Source organism: Callithrix jacchus, chromosome 8 (assembly GCF_049354715.1).
Source record: "Callithrix jacchus isolate 240 chromosome 8, calJac240_pri, whole genome shotgun sequence".
Lineage (NCBI taxonomy): Eukaryota > Metazoa > Chordata > Mammalia > Primates > Cebidae > Callithrix > Callithrix jacchus.
In genome coordinates this window covers 95,524,355-95,541,148 of record NC_133509.1, presented here as the reverse complement: position 1 = coordinate 95,541,148, position 16,794 = coordinate 95,524,355, and the positions used below count along the sequence as shown (strand labels likewise).

Here is a 16,794-nt window from a genome sequence, read left to right as displayed (position 1 = left end):
AATTTGTTTCATATTCTCATTTAGAAGCAAAGGTAATAGCAACATAATAAATGAAAATCTTAACTATAGATAACACAAATATCTTCCTTTAAAAAGTAACAAAAGAACAATAAAAGTGAATTGCTATTTTTAAAAATTTTCAGATGAAGCAGGTCTCATTCATACCCAATGAATCAGGTTGGTATAACAGCCTTGAAGAAAAAGGAATAGAAGCTAATTTTCTATAACAATCATTTGACCCTTTATCTGCTTACTGATTTAGTTCAGATGTTGACCTGCCTTTAGTCAAGTATTAAAAGCTAACAAAAAGCCTATTGTATTTTCTGAAAGATTTAATGTTATTTAAGTACAATTGTGAAGTCTTTTTGACATCCAGAATTTATAATTAAAGCCCTTAGGACTTTCTCACCCTTTTAAAATAAGTATCCTCTGCACCAAAAGAATAATCTGTTCATTATGAAACTAAGAATAAACCTTTGAGATAATCCCTAGAGCCATGAGGAACAAGAATTTTATGTATAGATTGTCATAACCACAGAAAAGAGCCTGTTGTATTGCCATAAGAAAGTCCATCTTCATGTGTGCCCTTTCTATTGAAAATTTTTTTGCTATTATTCAAAACTGTAATTTTTTCCTTTTTATATTCATGTTTAAAAGATTCATACTTTATACAACAAAATTACCTCAATCCCCACTTTATGAATCCTCAAACATGACCCTCTGAGGCACCCTACTAATTCTAGTCCTCTCATTCCAGACTTAAACATTTATCTCCAACAGCAACCTTCTACCTATAAGATAGAGTTCAAACATCTTTAATATCCTTCAAAATATGGCCCCAACCCACCTTTTTTCTCTCAACTCTAATAATTCCACAGAAGTCCATGTTCTAGACTCAGAGAGCAAGAAAATCCTATTATTTACAATTTGGCTCCATACTTTACTAGCAATGCAATCTTGGGCACCCAGATACAAAACAGAAATAAAAATGCCTGTCTGTTAGAGTTTCAAAAATTATATTAGATAATGTATGTACAGCTCAGTCTGGTACTTAGTGTCCATTAAATTAACATTTTATACTTCTGACTAACATAGTCAATATAGATAATCACAGACATCTAACTAATTATCTTTAAATTTATGAATAAAACACAAACTAGAAAGCTATTGAATTGCATGCTCTGCTCATGTACCCCAAAACCTATAATCCAATAAAAAATTTAAAAAAAAAAAAAAAAGAAAGCTATTGAAACAAGATTTTAAAAGGAAGTTTTATTTATATGATGACAAACAATGCCATACAACTAAGTGGTGGAGCCACACCCTAAGAAAACTTAAAAGATCTAAAACTAAAGTCTTTACTTCATCTCTCATTTCTGCACACACTTCACCCAACAAAACAAAATAATAGAAAATACTGCCTATTCTCCTGTGTTTACCTGATTAACACATACAACTGCTAAGGGTCAGGTCACAATATTTTATCCTTGCCTACTCTCTCTAACACACTCCCTACATCAAATCAACCACTTAAATATTCTATCTCTAACCTCTTTATCTGTCCCCACTGTGACTATCTACTCCAAGCCCTCATTATCTATCATCCAAATTACTGTAATGACCCCTTAAAAAGTCATTTCTCACTCTTGAGTATCTCCTCTTAATCACAGAATAAAATCTTAACTCACAGCCCAGTTTACAAAGCCCTCCTTTTTTTTTCCATCAACAAATAATAATAATATATATCTATGGGGTATAATGTGTTGTTTTGATACATATATTCACTGTGGAACTATAAGTTAATTAACATATCCATCACCTGACATGCTTTTTTGTAGCAAGAACATTGAAAATCTACTCTTTTAGCAATTTTGAAATATACAATACATTATTATTAAATATGGTCAACATGCTGTGCCACAATCTCAAAAGCTTATTCTTCCTATGTAATTAAAATTTCATATCTGTTAGCCAACAAAATAATAAAAACTGCCTAGTCTCCAGAGTTTACCTGATTAACTCCATACAACTCCCCTTTTCCCACCCACCACCCATCCCACAGCCTCTGGTATCCACCCCATTCTGCTCTCTACTTCTCTAAGTTCAACTTTTTTAGATTCCAGATATAAGTGAGACCATGCCATATTTCTCTTTCTGTGACTGACTTATTTCACTTAGCATAATGTCCTCCAGGTTGATCCATGTTATTGCATATTGCAGAATTATCTTCTTTTTTGAGGCTGAAGTATTCTGTTGTGTATATGTACCACATTTTCTTTATCCATTCATCCAAATGATGGACACTTAGACTGATTCCATATCTTAGCTATTGTGAATAGGGCTATAGGTTATAGACACAGACGTGGGATTACTAGATCATACGGTAGTTCTATTTTTAGTATTTGAGGAACTTCCATACTGTTCTCCATAATGGTTGTACTAATTTACATTCCCACTGACAGCATACAAGGGATCCCTTTTCTCCACATCCTCATCAACACTTATCTTGTCTTTTTGATAATAGTCATTCTAACAGATGTGAAATGATATCTCATTTTGATTTTAATTTGCTTTTCTCTGATGATTAGTGGTGTTGAGCACATTTGCATATACCATACATATGTCTTCTTTTGAGAAACGTCTATCTATTCAGGTCCTTTGCCCATTTTCTAATCAAGTATTTTCTTGCTACTGGGTTGAGTTCCTTATATATTTTGGAGATTAACCCTTTATCGGATGGTTTGCAAATATTTTCTCCCACTCTGCAGATTATCTCTTCACTCTGTTGTTTCCTTTGCTGTGAAGAAGTTTTTTAATTTGTTACAATCCCATCTGTCTATTTTCGCTTTTGTTGTCTATGGTACTAAGGCCTCCTTAACACAGGTCCAGTCTGTTTTTCAGGCCTTATTTTTAATCACCCCTCATGTTGTATCTACCTATAATAGACTACTTGCTTATTCTCCAACATGCTCAACATCTTTCTATCTCATGCCCTTTTCTTTGGTTACCAATGTCTTTTCAAGCCCTCTCAATCTGTTGAACTCCTATTCCTCTTTCAGGACCAAACTCAAGTGCCATCTCTTCTCTGACCTTCACCAAACCATATCTCTCTTTCCCAGTGCTAGGTTAATTGCTTCCTTATCTATATTCCCATAGCATTTTATAAATGCCTATGTATAAGACTTGCCACATTAAATTATACTTGTTAGTTAACATAATTATCTCTCCCTTTAGAGTCTGAGCAAATTGAGGGCAAATATCACATATCCCCATCAATAAAGCAGTTCACATAAAATAATAGTAAAACTTGCTGAATTGAGCTAAATTTCAGAAAATAAACTATAAATCTAAGAGGTTAGTTCCCAAAAGCCGTCAATATCTTTAAATACAGTAGAACCACTCTTTAATCAACACAATGAGGATATAAAGTTGATTATTTAAATAAGTCTGTTAAAGGAGGGAAACACACACAAACATCTCTCTTTTTAAATACTTTAACCTAAAACATATATAGTAAGCATATAGTCATTCTCTAACTTAATGACATACAGCAAATTCTAGTCTTCAGTTTTGCTTCTTCCTTTTATAGGCCATAATTGTAATCTATATTGTTCAATTTTCTTTTTTGTTTTCTGTTTTTGTTTTTTCTGACACATGGTCGTGATCTGTTGCCTAGGCTGGAGTGCAGTGGCACAATCACCATTCACTGTAGCCTTGGACTCCCGGACTTAAGCGATCCACCTCAGCCTCCCAAGTAGCTGGGACTACAGGCACATGCCACTATATCTAGTTAACTTGTTAAATTTTGTTAGAGATGGGTCTCATTATGTTACCCAGGCTGATCTCAAAGTCCTGGGCTCAAGCAGTCCTCTTGCCTCAGCCTCCCAAAGTGCTGTGATTACAAGCCTGAGCCACTGCACCTGGCCAATTCCCATTTTTTAAAGAGGTGACTTAAAAATCTGAGAAGCGAATCCTTCTAGAGTTCTGTAATTTTTTCCCCAACCTTACACATGATTTACCTTTTTTTTTTTTTTTAGGAAGGCAGGAAGGGAGGGAAGAAGGACGGTAGGGAGGAAGGAAGGGATGAAGGAAGGAAGGAAGGGAGGAAGCAGGGAGGGAGGGAGGGAGGGAGGGAGGGAGGGAGGGAAGGGAAGGAAGGAAATCAAGCAATGAGAGAGACATTGCCGACCTGGATCTAGAGGTTTACAAGTTGATTTCGTTTTTTTTGAGAGAAGGAAAGAAAAAAAAAAAATAAGTAAAGGAGAGGAAGAAAGAGGAAGAAAAAGAGGGAGAGTAAATGGAAATATTGCTTTATTTTGAAAAAAATTGGGTATTAATAATGGCCAATCAATGTTTCATTTAAACTTATGGGTAGGTGTGATGTGGTATTGACAAGAATGTATATTTTGTGTATTTGAAGTGGAGAGCTCTATAAATATTTATTAAGTTTACTTGTTCCGGATCTGAGTTCGAGTCCTTGATATCCTTATTAATTTTCTGTCTCATTGAATCTAAGTCTCGTATCTGGGTGTTAGGATCGTTAGCTCTTGTTGTTGCATTGATCCTTTTACCACTGTATCTTTGTTGCTTTAAAATCTATTTTATCAGATACGAGAATTGCAACTCCTGCTTTTTATTTATTTATTATTTATTTTTGCTCTCCATTTGGTTGGTAAATCTTTCTCCATCCCTTTGAGTCTTTGTGTATCCTTGCATGTGAAACAGGTCTGGATGTAACATGCCACTGGGTTTTGGCTGTGTCTTTTGGTTGGGGGATTTAGTCAATTTATATTTAGGGTTACTGCCATTTGATGTTGACCGGCTGTTTTATCCATTCGTTGGTATAAATTCTTCTTTATGTTGGTGCTCTTTACTTTATGGTGTATTTTTAGAAAGGCTAATACTGGTTGTTTCTTTCTGTGTGTAATGCTTCTTTCAGAAGCTCTTGTAAAGCAGGCCTGGTGGTAATAAAATCTCTGAGTTCTTGCTTGTTCATAAAAGATTTTATTATTTTCCTTCAGTTGTGAAGCTTAGTTTGGCTGGATATGAAATTCTGGGCTGAAGGTTCTGTTCTTTGAGGATGTTGAATATTGGCCCCCACTCTCTTCTGGCCTGTAGAGTTTCTGCCGAGAGATCTGCTGTAAGTCTGATAGGCTTGCCTTTGTGGGTAACATGACCTTTCTCTCTGGCTGCCCTTAGTATTTTCTCCTTCGTTTCAACCCTGGTGAATCTAACGATTATGTGCCTTGGGGTTGCTCTTCTTGAGGAATATCTTTGTGGTGTTCTCTGTATTACCTGGGGTTGAATGTTGACCTGCTTTGCTAGTTTAGGAAAATTTTCCTGAATAATATCCTGAAGGGTATTTTCCAGCTTGGATTCATTCTCTCCGTCACATTCAGGTACACCTATCAAACGTAAATTTGGTCTTTTCACATAGTCCCACATTTCTTGGAGACTTTGCTCATTCCTTTTTATCCTTTTTTCTCTAATCTTTTCTTCACGTTTTATTTCATTAAGTTGGACTTTGACCTCTGATATCCCTTCTTCTGCTTGAACAATTCGAGTGTTTAAACCTGTGCATACTTCTTGGAGTTCCTGTATTGTATTCTTCAGTTCCATTAATTCACTCATACTCCTCTCTAAGTTGTCTATTCTCAGTAGGATTTCATCAAACCTTTTTTCAAAGTTCCTAGTTTCTTTACGTTGGGCTACAACATGTTCTTTTAACTCACCGAAGTTTGTTATTATCCATTCCTTGAAGAGTGATTCTGTCATCAGGATGCGCTCGTTCTCCATCAAGCCTTGTTCCATTGTTGATGTGGAACTGTGATCATCTTTAGAGGGAGAGGCGTTCTGACTTTGAGTATTCTCAGCTTTTTTACGCTGGTTTCTTCCCGTCATTGTAAGTTTATCCTCCTGTGGTCTTTGAATTTACCGACTTTCAGATTAGGTCTCTTGAGTGGGCGTCCAGGTTGTTAGTTCCCAGGGCCAGAGCAGCGTTAAAACTGATGGTGCTTTTCTGCCCAGGATTCTCCTGTCTGGCTTCCTTCTTGTGTCCGTAGTAGGCGACTCTGCCTTCCCAGGACTCCAAACCTCTGTCAGAAGGGGAACCCGTCCCGTTTACTCTGCGCCGAGCGCTGCCGCGCGGAGGTGCCATCACTGCCGCTGCGCGGGGCTCTGGTATTGTGCTGGGGGCCCATGCAGGTCCTCCAAATGTGTTTACTCTGCTCCGAGAGCTGCCGCGCCTAGGTGCGGGCACCGCTGCGCCGGCCACGAGGGTCACGCTGGCGACCCGTGTGTTTCCTCCACTGGGGGATCTTCTGCTCCGTGAGCAACCAGACTTTGTCTGCAAGTGTGGCGTCCTCTAGTTCTCCGCGCCTTCCCTGAGAGCTGCAATCTCGGGATGTTAGCGATCGGCCATCTTGGATCGTTCCTCCCATGATTTACCTTTAAGTATTTAAATTACATATAATATTTAAATATGTATTTAATTACATAACTACAATAGCAAGTACAATTGACATAAGAATGTTTGGTTATCAAGGCTAATAACTCTTGGTGTATAATTGAACTGGTGGAAGAAGTACAGAGGTGTACTCAAGGGCAACTTCTAATTGACAGCATTCACAATGTATTCATTATGCTCTGGGTATCTGTGAGTACATTTTATGGAAAAACCGGGGAATGTCAGTTACTTCAATGAGACAATTAAGTGGAGGCTGGTTAAGAGAGTTTCCACATACTGCAACTAAATATACATAACAGCAGAATAACTTTCAAATTAAATGGTCTGAGCCACAGTTTCTGTATTTGGTAAAGAAAGCATTACTTGTTGTATACCGCTAATATCCACACTTGCTCTTGCCTATCAATTCTAGTACCAATGTCTGAACATAAACCTGGTTTACCTATGGGACCCATGTAGTCCATACCTTCAAACTGACTTATCTTGGAGCAAATGTGTGTGTGTTTGTGTGTGTGTGTGTATGTGTGTGTGTGTGTGTGTGTGTGTGTGTATTTTTTAATCATAGCTCAATCAAAACCTTAATCCCAGAATGAAGATCTCCTTGTAGTTCATCGCTTAAACCTATTCCTCACCTTCTCTATACATCAGTTTCCTTTAGTTATCCTGATTGCCTGCTTGGAATTGTGACCATGTATTCAACTTGCATTGCAATACCTAAAATCTCCTTTCCCTTTATTGCTTGACCAGATTTTTGATTGATCATATCACCTTTAGAATATATGTAAGCTTCTTTTCTTCCCAATTGCTATCCAACTGCTTGTCCTTTACTTAATATCTATGTATAGGCAGATTTCTACATTCCTTCATACTTGCCGAGTTCTTGCAGATTTCTTTCTGGTTGTTCTTCTCAGTCTACATCCTAACTTTTCCACTTTGCCTTGTCACTCCCAATTCTACCATCTTTTCAGCTAAAATCCATGGTCACTCACAATTGCTAAGATAACATACAAAGTGCAATGAATAGACGTAGAATGGAAAAGCAGTGGCTCTTAGGGCACTGAAAGATCCCAAAGAAACCCTAAATTATGTTTTGCATGTGCTTTTGCTATGGCATAACAAATGAACTTAGACATATAAAAGTTTCAGATAACAGTTGAAACAAAACGATTTTCTGGATTTTATAGTAAAGAAATTAAAGGAATTAAAATATTATTCCTCAGGAATGTGAATTTTCTAAGTTTACCATATATAAACCTTCTAAACAATGATCCATTTATTATAATCTTATTTTTAATAATAAATATTGAGTACAATTACCTATCAAGTTTGAAAGAAAATGATTGTTGTTTGATCCTCATAGTCTCATTCTAATGTTCTCAGTATACAACTTTGTACCATTTCCAAACCCGCACTTAATAATAATTATTGCAACTTTAAAAAGCAGCATTATTTTTTAAATCAATATATAACAACTTCCAAACTTTTTAACATCTCTGAAATTTCATTTAAGAGAACTTAGTTTTTTCTTGACAAAAATCATCCTTTTGACTAAACACATCAGATAGAAAAGGCACAAAGATTACTCCAACCTCTGATTACAGAATAATACTGATTAACAGAATGCCACTTCAACAGTAAACTGCCTCAAAGTACTTTAAGACTACTACAGCCACAGAAGCACAAACAATGATAAACATATGGCTCTAGTCACTATAAACATGGTTAACAGGAACCCCATTTTTGAAAAAAATCAGAATATGCTTTCCTTTCATTTAAACTACCCTAATACATTATCAACATACGGATGTATGTACCCATATAGTCTTCTTCCCCAGCTACAAAGTGTTACTACCTCTATTAAACATATTTTTCCTAAGAAAAAGTATTACTTAAATAGGTTCTTTACAAAAGAAAGTAATTAAGTAAATGTTAGCTATCACAACAAAACCTATTTAGAGGTTTTTATGTGAGATGTTCTCCTAAGCATTTAAAAGGTAAAAGCATATGGTCTTATAGGCTAGCATACATCAAATTAAAAACATACCAATTTCTTCCACTTCTTCCAGGAAGTCATTGTATTCTCTTAGACTAGGAAAATCTTCTTCTCTTTTATTGTATCTTTAAGAAAAGAAAAAATAAGTCTACATATTACGTATCATTGCTTTTAATATTATCTAACTGGTTTGCTTGTTCTTACCTAATTCATATATGATACATGGAAAAGAATTGCTTACTGTGTAAAACACCATTTTCATTCTTTTTATTTTTATTTTTGAGATGGAGTCTTGCTCTGTTGTACAGACCGAAGTGCAGGGGTGCAATCTTGGCTCACTGCTACCTACACCTCCCAGGTTCTCCTGCCTCAGCTTCCTAAGTAGCTGGGATTACAAGGGCACACCACCACATCCAGTTAAATTTTTTTTTTATTTTAGTAGAGATGGGATTTTACCATGTTGGCCATGCTGGTCTTGAACTCCTGACCTCAAGTGATCCGCCCACCTCGACCTCCCAAAGTGCTAGGATTACAGGCATGAGCCACTGCACCCAGCATAAAACACCGTTTTCTTGATACCAGGTTTGTAACAAGACCAAAAATGCAATTCTTAAATTCTTATGACTGCAGAGAAGTAGGATCAGGAAAAAATGGTGCAATATGCAAAATCCTTATTAAAACTTCAGGGAAAAAGAAATTAGGAGCTTGAAAGATTACAAAATGAGCTTAAGCAAGGCATATCATTGGAAATTATGGTTTATTTTCTAAGTTTACCATATATAAACCTTCTAAAGAATGATCCATTTTATTATAATCTTATTTTTAAGAGTAAATATTGAGTACAGTTATCTATCAAGTTTGAAGGAAAATGATTGTTGTTTGATCTTCATAGTCTCATTCTAATGTTCACAGTACATAACCTTTGTGTCATTTCCAAACCCACCCTTGGTAATAATTCTTGTCTTTTTACTTCTTGCAAAAGTTTTTACTTGTTATTTACTTCTAAGAAATAGATTCACTAATTTCCAAAACACAAAAAATTGAAGCAATCCTCCATTTTTCATTACATGGTCTAAAAAATGTGAGATCAAGAAAATCTGTAAATATTGTAATGTACCTGTGAAGAATTAGTAAATTGCAAGGAATTAACAATGAAAAGATCAGAATCTAAGAGACTACCTCCCAGAAGTTATAAAAAATGAAAGAGCTGCTAGGGGCATTGATAAAGTATCATTGGTTATGTACCTAGAAAGATGCTGCTAAAACACTGGTTACTTGGGTTGAAATGTATTACCACTGAAAATAAAAATAAATTAATAAATATATCAATTATTTTAATTTCAAAAAAATAAGTTTCTTATAATAAGAGAATGGATAAAATAAAACCCAAAACTATTAACAGAGTAAAAAGTAAAACCTAAATTGTAAATAAAAAAGATTAATATAGATATATATACATATATACACACATATATATACTATGCCCATATATGTATATACATGTATGTACACAAAAACATACATACCAAAATATAGCTAACACATAATTTTCTCTTAGTAGCCTTCAGACCTCAACTTAATGTTACCTCTTCAGCCCATACCTGACATCACCAACCACAGCAACACTCAGTTACTAACTATACAGCACTATTCTCAAGCTATAATAAATAACATATTTGCTTTGGTTTACCTGGTTTTTAACTTCTTGCTATTCTATGCAACTGTTCTGTAAGTCTCATGAGAACAGAGTTTATAGCTGTTTTACTCATCACTTCATAACTACTGCCTAAAATGCATAACACAGTATTTATACACAGCAGATATTCAATACATGTTTATTAATCAAAGAACAAATACAAATGAATAATGAAGCCATCAAGAGACTCTTCTTTAACAAAGATAAATAAATAATATTACTCAGTTCTCTAAGAACTTAAATGAATTTATAGTTATTTACTTGCTAATCTCTCCATATTAATCAGCAAATAATAATCAATTATTGACATAACTGTTAAAGTCCTCTTGTTGACTGAATTGTTCAAGCAGGAATACTTACATCTTTAGCACTTTTTTCCTGATCTCAACCTCTTTGTCAACAGTGGGATCTTCAAAGAGTTGTACCCTGAAGTTGCTCTTTCTAAGTGGAGTACCACACTCAGGACAGTTTCCAGCTCCTCTCACAAACAGTAAATCCACACAACTTTCACAGCTGTAAGTCGAGAAATAAAACATAACATTAAAGCCAATGTTCAAATGTACAACACATCTGAATAGTTTGCCCCTATGGGGCAAACACTCAGAAGAGTGAGACATGAAAACTAGTCATTGTTTTTTAAAATCTCACCAAACAACTTCTTGGAAAATGATCATTTTCATTTGGAGCTTACTTTTCAGATACAGGTGTCCCAAGTGATATCAATTTTGTTTTATAAATCAAACAAATTTATAAATTAAAATAAATTGAGTGACAGACTAGGAAAAATAGCAGGATAGGGAGAAGTTAAACAGCATGTAAAAGGCTAGTGTATGGTCACTGCCATCCCCAGTCCAATATCAATATCCTTAGACCTGGGCAAAAGAAGCCTCTGCCAGAGGCCTGCACTTTAGAGAGTCCTGTATACCCCAAGCACTAAAACAGACTTTTTTTCTTCCTTTCCTTGTAAGAAGGTTTTTTGAAAGTTCAGTGATCAACTGAGCAAATGACCATTACAAGAAAGAGGTGCTAGCTGAATGAGGCCCCACTGTCCAGAGGATAAAGAACTTTGAGTGCTCCAGTATGTGTGAAGGAGAAAATGAACACAACTTCTGTCATGAGAACTCTTAGAAAGAGTGGCTGCTTATAAAAGCTTTATTCAGTTAAAGTTCATTACCCCAAATCAATTAAACTGAATGCCCAGGCAAACCAGGTTTCCCAGATAACTGCATCCCCTTTTCTGATAGTGCAACATTAAGAAGGGCTTACAACTTCCTAGACTTTGAGGTGAAAAAACAACTGGAGAAGTGAAACTCTCTGTAACCAAATTCCTGGGGACTTGGCAGGATCTGTTAATACACTGTTTTTGATGGATCTGGGTACCACCCCAATCATCCCTGCCCTGCCCCAACAGATCCATACTACCACTCAGGCAAGTTACGAGGATGGATGGGAGAAGAGAGCAGTTCCTTTAGCCTCCGAGTCTTGAGGGTATAGTCTGCTGGCAACTGAAGATGCTGTGTAGGAAATCAGGCTGGGCCAAGGATGTAGCTTGATTTATAACTTTTAAATATTCAAATATTTATAGTCCTCCGGGTGTAATCTTGTTCAACTCCATATGTGTTAGGGCCACAGAGTCCTAATCATTCCTTTTGTTAACATTATCTGACATTATCTTATTTATTTATTTTTGTGTTTTGTCTCCCAGACATGGAAGTACAGTATATTCCATAAGGACAGAATGTTGCCTATCTTGTTCTCTATCCCCAGTGCCTAACAGTAAGTTCTCAATAAATAAACCTCACAGAACAAAAAAAATGAATACAAGACAAAGGGAAAAGAGAAATTCTAATAAATAGGGAAGAGTTTATTTCTTCCAAGTGTGTATTTAACTTATGGAATAAGCTAAATGAGAAGAGTAATAAGAAAAATAAAAATGTTCAAGATTATTAGTAAAATACAAACACTGGCCTTTATGCATATACACACACATACATACATACATATATACATATATATATATATATATATATTTTTTTTTTTTTTTTTTTTTAAAAGAATGCAGTGATGCTATCATAGCTCTCTGCAGCCTTGACCTCCCAGGCTCAGGTGATCTTCCCACATCAGCCTCCTCAGTAGCTGGGATCACAGGCACCCACCATCATGCTCTGCTAATTTTTTAATTTTTCTGCAGAGAGAGGGACTCCCTATGTTGCTCAGGCAGGTCTCAAACTCCTGGGCTCAAGCAATCCTCCTGCCTCTACCTCCCAAAGTTCTGGGATTATAGGTGTGTGCCACCACTCCTGGCCTATATTTCTATCTTAACAGTGTCATTAAAAAATAGCAGGGAAAAATTCCAAAGATCATTGTGTCATTAACAAGATCAACAAAACCCCAGATAAACCACTTTGGACTTAGGAAATTTCAGAGTTTGCATTTCCACTATTCTTTGTGGTTAGGGGAAATTAAGCCCAACCACCGAAGTTGAAAACAGGCACACTTTATAACTATATACTGACTGAAGATATTTGTAAGCAAGCAGCTATCTAAAATATTCAAAATTATAGAGCCACAATTATAATTCAAGGTCTTGGAGATTAGACTCAGTCAATAGTCAGCAAGTTAATATAGGATATTAATATTTCTAAAAGTCATATTGTATATTAGATATAATATATTATTAGTTTCCAGAATCAGTTGTACATCTCTACTTTTTTCTCTTTTTTTTTTTTTTTTTTTTTTTTTTGAGAGGGAATCTTACTCTGTCACTCAGGCTGGAAGTATAGTGACACAATCTCAGCTCACTGCAATCTCTGCCTCCCAAATTCAAGTGATTCTCCAGCCTCAGCCTCCCGAGAAGCTGAAATTACAGGTGCCCACCACTACCCCTGGCTAATTTTTGTATTTTTAGTAGAGACAGCGTTTTACCATAATGGCCAGACTGGTCTCAAACTCCTAACCTCAGGTGATCTGTCCATCATCTCTACTTTTTATAACCTGCCTTAAGTCATAATAAGTTAAACAGTATTAAAATTTTTTATACTTTATTTTCCTACGTAACATTCTCTCTTTCTAATTTTAACTATGAAAATGATATTCTTCTTTAAAGCTCATATTATATAGGATTATATACAAAAATAATTTAAAGTTCTACTTCATTGAGTTCTATATCTCACTTCTCACAGGTAATATACTACTGTTGAGTTTAGTGTTTGTGTGGCCACATATTTTTCTACACATTTACAAGATATATATGAAATTAATCATAAAAAAAAAAAAAAGAACAGGCCAGGTGTGGTTGCTCATGTCTATAATCCCAGTGCTTTGGATGGACAAAGCAGGAGGATAGCTTGAGGTCAAGAATACAAGACTAGCCTAGACAACATGGCTAGATCCCTCTCTCTACAAAACATAAAAATTAAAAAAAAAAAAAAAAGTCAGATGTGGTGGTGCATGCCTGTAGTCCTAGCTACTCAGGAGGCTGAGGCTGGAGACTCACTTGAGTTCAGGAGTTCAAGGTTACTTGTCAGCTATGATCAGCCACTGCACTCCAGCCTGAGTGACAAAGCAAGACCTATGTCCAAAAATAAATAAACAAATGAAATAAAGAACAGGTGAAGTAGGCTAGGTGCAGTGGCTCACACCTGTAATCCCATCACTTTGGGAGGCCAAGGCAGGTGGGTCACTTCAGGAGTTTGAGACCAGCCTGGGCAACATGGCAAAACATCATTCCTATAAAAAAATATATATATATGCATATATATATATACATGTATATGTATTAAAAAACAAAAAGTTAGCCAGGCATGGTGACACATGCTTGTAGTTCCAGCTACTCAGGAGGCTGAGGTGGGAAGATTATCCAAGCCTGGGAGGTAAAGGCTGCAGTGAGCTGTGATCATGCCAGTGAACTCCAGCCTGGGCAACAGAGTGAGACCCTGTTTCAAAAGAAGAAAGGAGATGAAAGAAGAAGAAAGAGGAAGAGGAAGAAGAAGAAGAAGAGGAAGAAGTTGTTGTCGATAATTACTAGTTCATTTTATCTGGCAACAGAGCAAAGTTGCAGTGAGCCGAGATTGCGCCATTGCACTCCAGCCTGGGTAACAAGAGAGAAACTCCATCTCAAAAAAAAAAAAAAACAGCAGTATATGGGCAATCTTTTGCCTCTAAGATTACTAGGAATTTTTTCAAATAAAATTTTATATTCCACAGAAAACAGAAAAATCTGCCAAAGAAGCCCAAATTTTCAGTCTTTAGCCATTTCCAAATTTTATGTTGGTTTTAAAAACCAGAATGGTACCCATCCTTTCTCTATGAATGACTTATTTTTAGATTTTATTTTCTCAAGAATATTTTTGTGAAATTTTTAGTCAATTGTTTGCTTTACTTTTAACAGAACAACTATATTCCATTTAGAATTTCAAATGTTATTAAAACATACTGACTTAAAAAAATTATTAGCTGGGTGCAGTGGTTCACACCTGAAATCTCAGCACTTTGCGGGGCCAAGGTGGGCAGATCACCTGAGGTCAGGAGTTCAAGAACAGCCTGACCAACATGGTGAAACACCACCTCCACTAAAAATATAAAAAATTAGCCAGATGTGGTGGTGCATGCCTGTAATCCCAGCTACTCGGGAGGCTGAGGCAGGAGAATTACTTAAACCCTGGAAACAGAGGTTGCAGCGAGGATCATGCCATTGCACTCTAGCCTGAGCAACAAGAGCGAAACTCCGACTCAAAAAAAAAATTTACTAATAGTTTGTCAAATTCTATGCTTAAGACTTCCTGTGAAGTAACCTAGTTTTATCAGCACTTTCCATTCTTCTAAAGTCCTTGACTTTCAGAAATGAAACAGAAGCCTATGGTCTTGAAAGATAAATATCAAGTAATTGCATTGTTAAAGAAAAATTTTATTTTATAATACATTATTCCTTAAACCCATGTGTACTGAATTTTATAAGAAAGAAGCAAGATATTTTTTTTAATTTCCTCCCAAAATATGTTGACTAACTTGTCTGTACAGGCAAATATTGATTAAAGTGCCATATCTTTGAACATTAAAACTTTAAAAACCTTAATTCAACTAAATCATTTGACAAAAATCTCTGCTCTAACTGAATCATCGAAATTTTAGAGGTAGAAATGACCTAAATGATCACCAGTTAATTAAAATATTATCCACATCCAATAATGAAATATGTTTAAGAATTCATGGAAAACACATGAAAAAAATAACACCTGTTACATTTTAGAAAAGGCGATCAATTCACACAAATAGACTTTGTTTCAATAGTCCTCTTACAAATTAACTGCTTGGAAGTCAAAATACATTTTCCCAAATAAACTATATTATATGTGATGGTTAGGGTTTTCAACTAAACAGGCCCAAAGAAGATGAACAAAGTATTAGATATTTTCTTTTTTTATTTTTCTTTCCTTCCCAACCTCCACCATGAGTTGATGATACCGGCTTTCAAGTGGGAATTAAACTAGAATTTTAAAAGAATATTCTACAAGTTTCGGTCCCCAGAAAGTATCCAGTTGAAAGCTTCACCTTAAAAAGGTTTGAGATTTTCTTAAATCTCAAAAATTTCTAATTTTAAAAAACTTATGACCTCAAAATGAATAACTTTTCATAGAAGTGGTATACAATCTTAATAAAAGTAGAGGTTTACTTATTTGCATACATGAATTTCAAGCCAATTAGCCATGGGATCCAGTTAACTTTATCTGTAATACTCATTTCTCATTTATCTCAGCACCTAAAATAGGTATGTGTTACATTTATTTATGTGGTATTCTCAATTTAAACTTTGAAATATTTGCTGCTAAGTTTCCTCAACAGTCCTTTCATACCTGTAAGCTAAATTGCTATGAATCACTTTATACCTAAAAGAGAACTCAAAAACTATGTACTCCAAATCCTAAGAAAAAATTTACAAACCAAATGTATAAGCTACTTTAATAAAGTGCTTTTGGAATATGAAACAAAAGAATTCATCCATAGATAGAGAAGTGATGGCCTGGGAGCAGGTATTAAAACATTATGAAGAGATAATAGACTTTCAGAAGAAAAGATGTCACCCTCAAAATTTAAAAAAGTAGGTTTATCCATTTTTCATTATCTTAGAACTCAAAATTAACGTCTAATCAATCGTCTGTTGGCTATTATCATTCATCATTGCAATTTTCAACTAACAAGCAAATAATATAAGGTACAAATTCAAATAGTGTATTTAAGCCCATTTTGAGCCAGAAAAATGGAGCTGTGTAAAATCAAACATTTATATGCAGGGGAAAAGGAAAGAGTTAATAATTTAATAAAGCTATGCCGGAAAAACACACTTTCAAAAAAATGGGTTTGTATCCTCCTGATAGACAGCGGACCATGGAATCTATCCAGTTTTTCTTTTTGCCCCATTGCCAGAAAACTCCTAAGCCAAATTTAAGTCCTTTATGGAATAACACTATAAATATTTTCTAGAAAGAGGTTGGAAACATATGAAGGAATATAGAAAGAAAATAACATTCATGAGGGCTTTTGCAATGTGATGTAGATATTATTTTCCTTACTACATAGATGAGGGCACCAAGCATGAAGAAGTCAAATAACTGGCTTAAAATCATATAACTAGTAAGAATT

The 16,794-nt window shown here is 35.3% G+C and overlaps 1 protein-coding gene across 2 annotated transcripts in view; it reads right to left on the bottom strand.

Annotated features, from left to right (window-relative positions):
- The window catches only part of MNAT1 (MNAT1 component of CDK activating kinase), a 231,720-nt gene that overhangs the window by 159,641 nt on the left and 55,285 nt on the right, over positions 1 to 16,794 (bottom strand). For both annotated transcript variants that reach the window (XM_002753979.7, XM_035260659.3), the window contains exons 2-3: positions 10,516 to 10,668; positions 8,511 to 8,584 (exon numbers count right to left, since the gene is read on the bottom strand). In XM_002753979.7, coding sequence (XP_002754025.1) covers positions 8,511 to 8,584; positions 10,516 to 10,668 — 227 coding nt within the window. The remainder of the gene's footprint in view (positions 1 to 8,510; positions 8,585 to 10,515; positions 10,669 to 16,794) is intronic.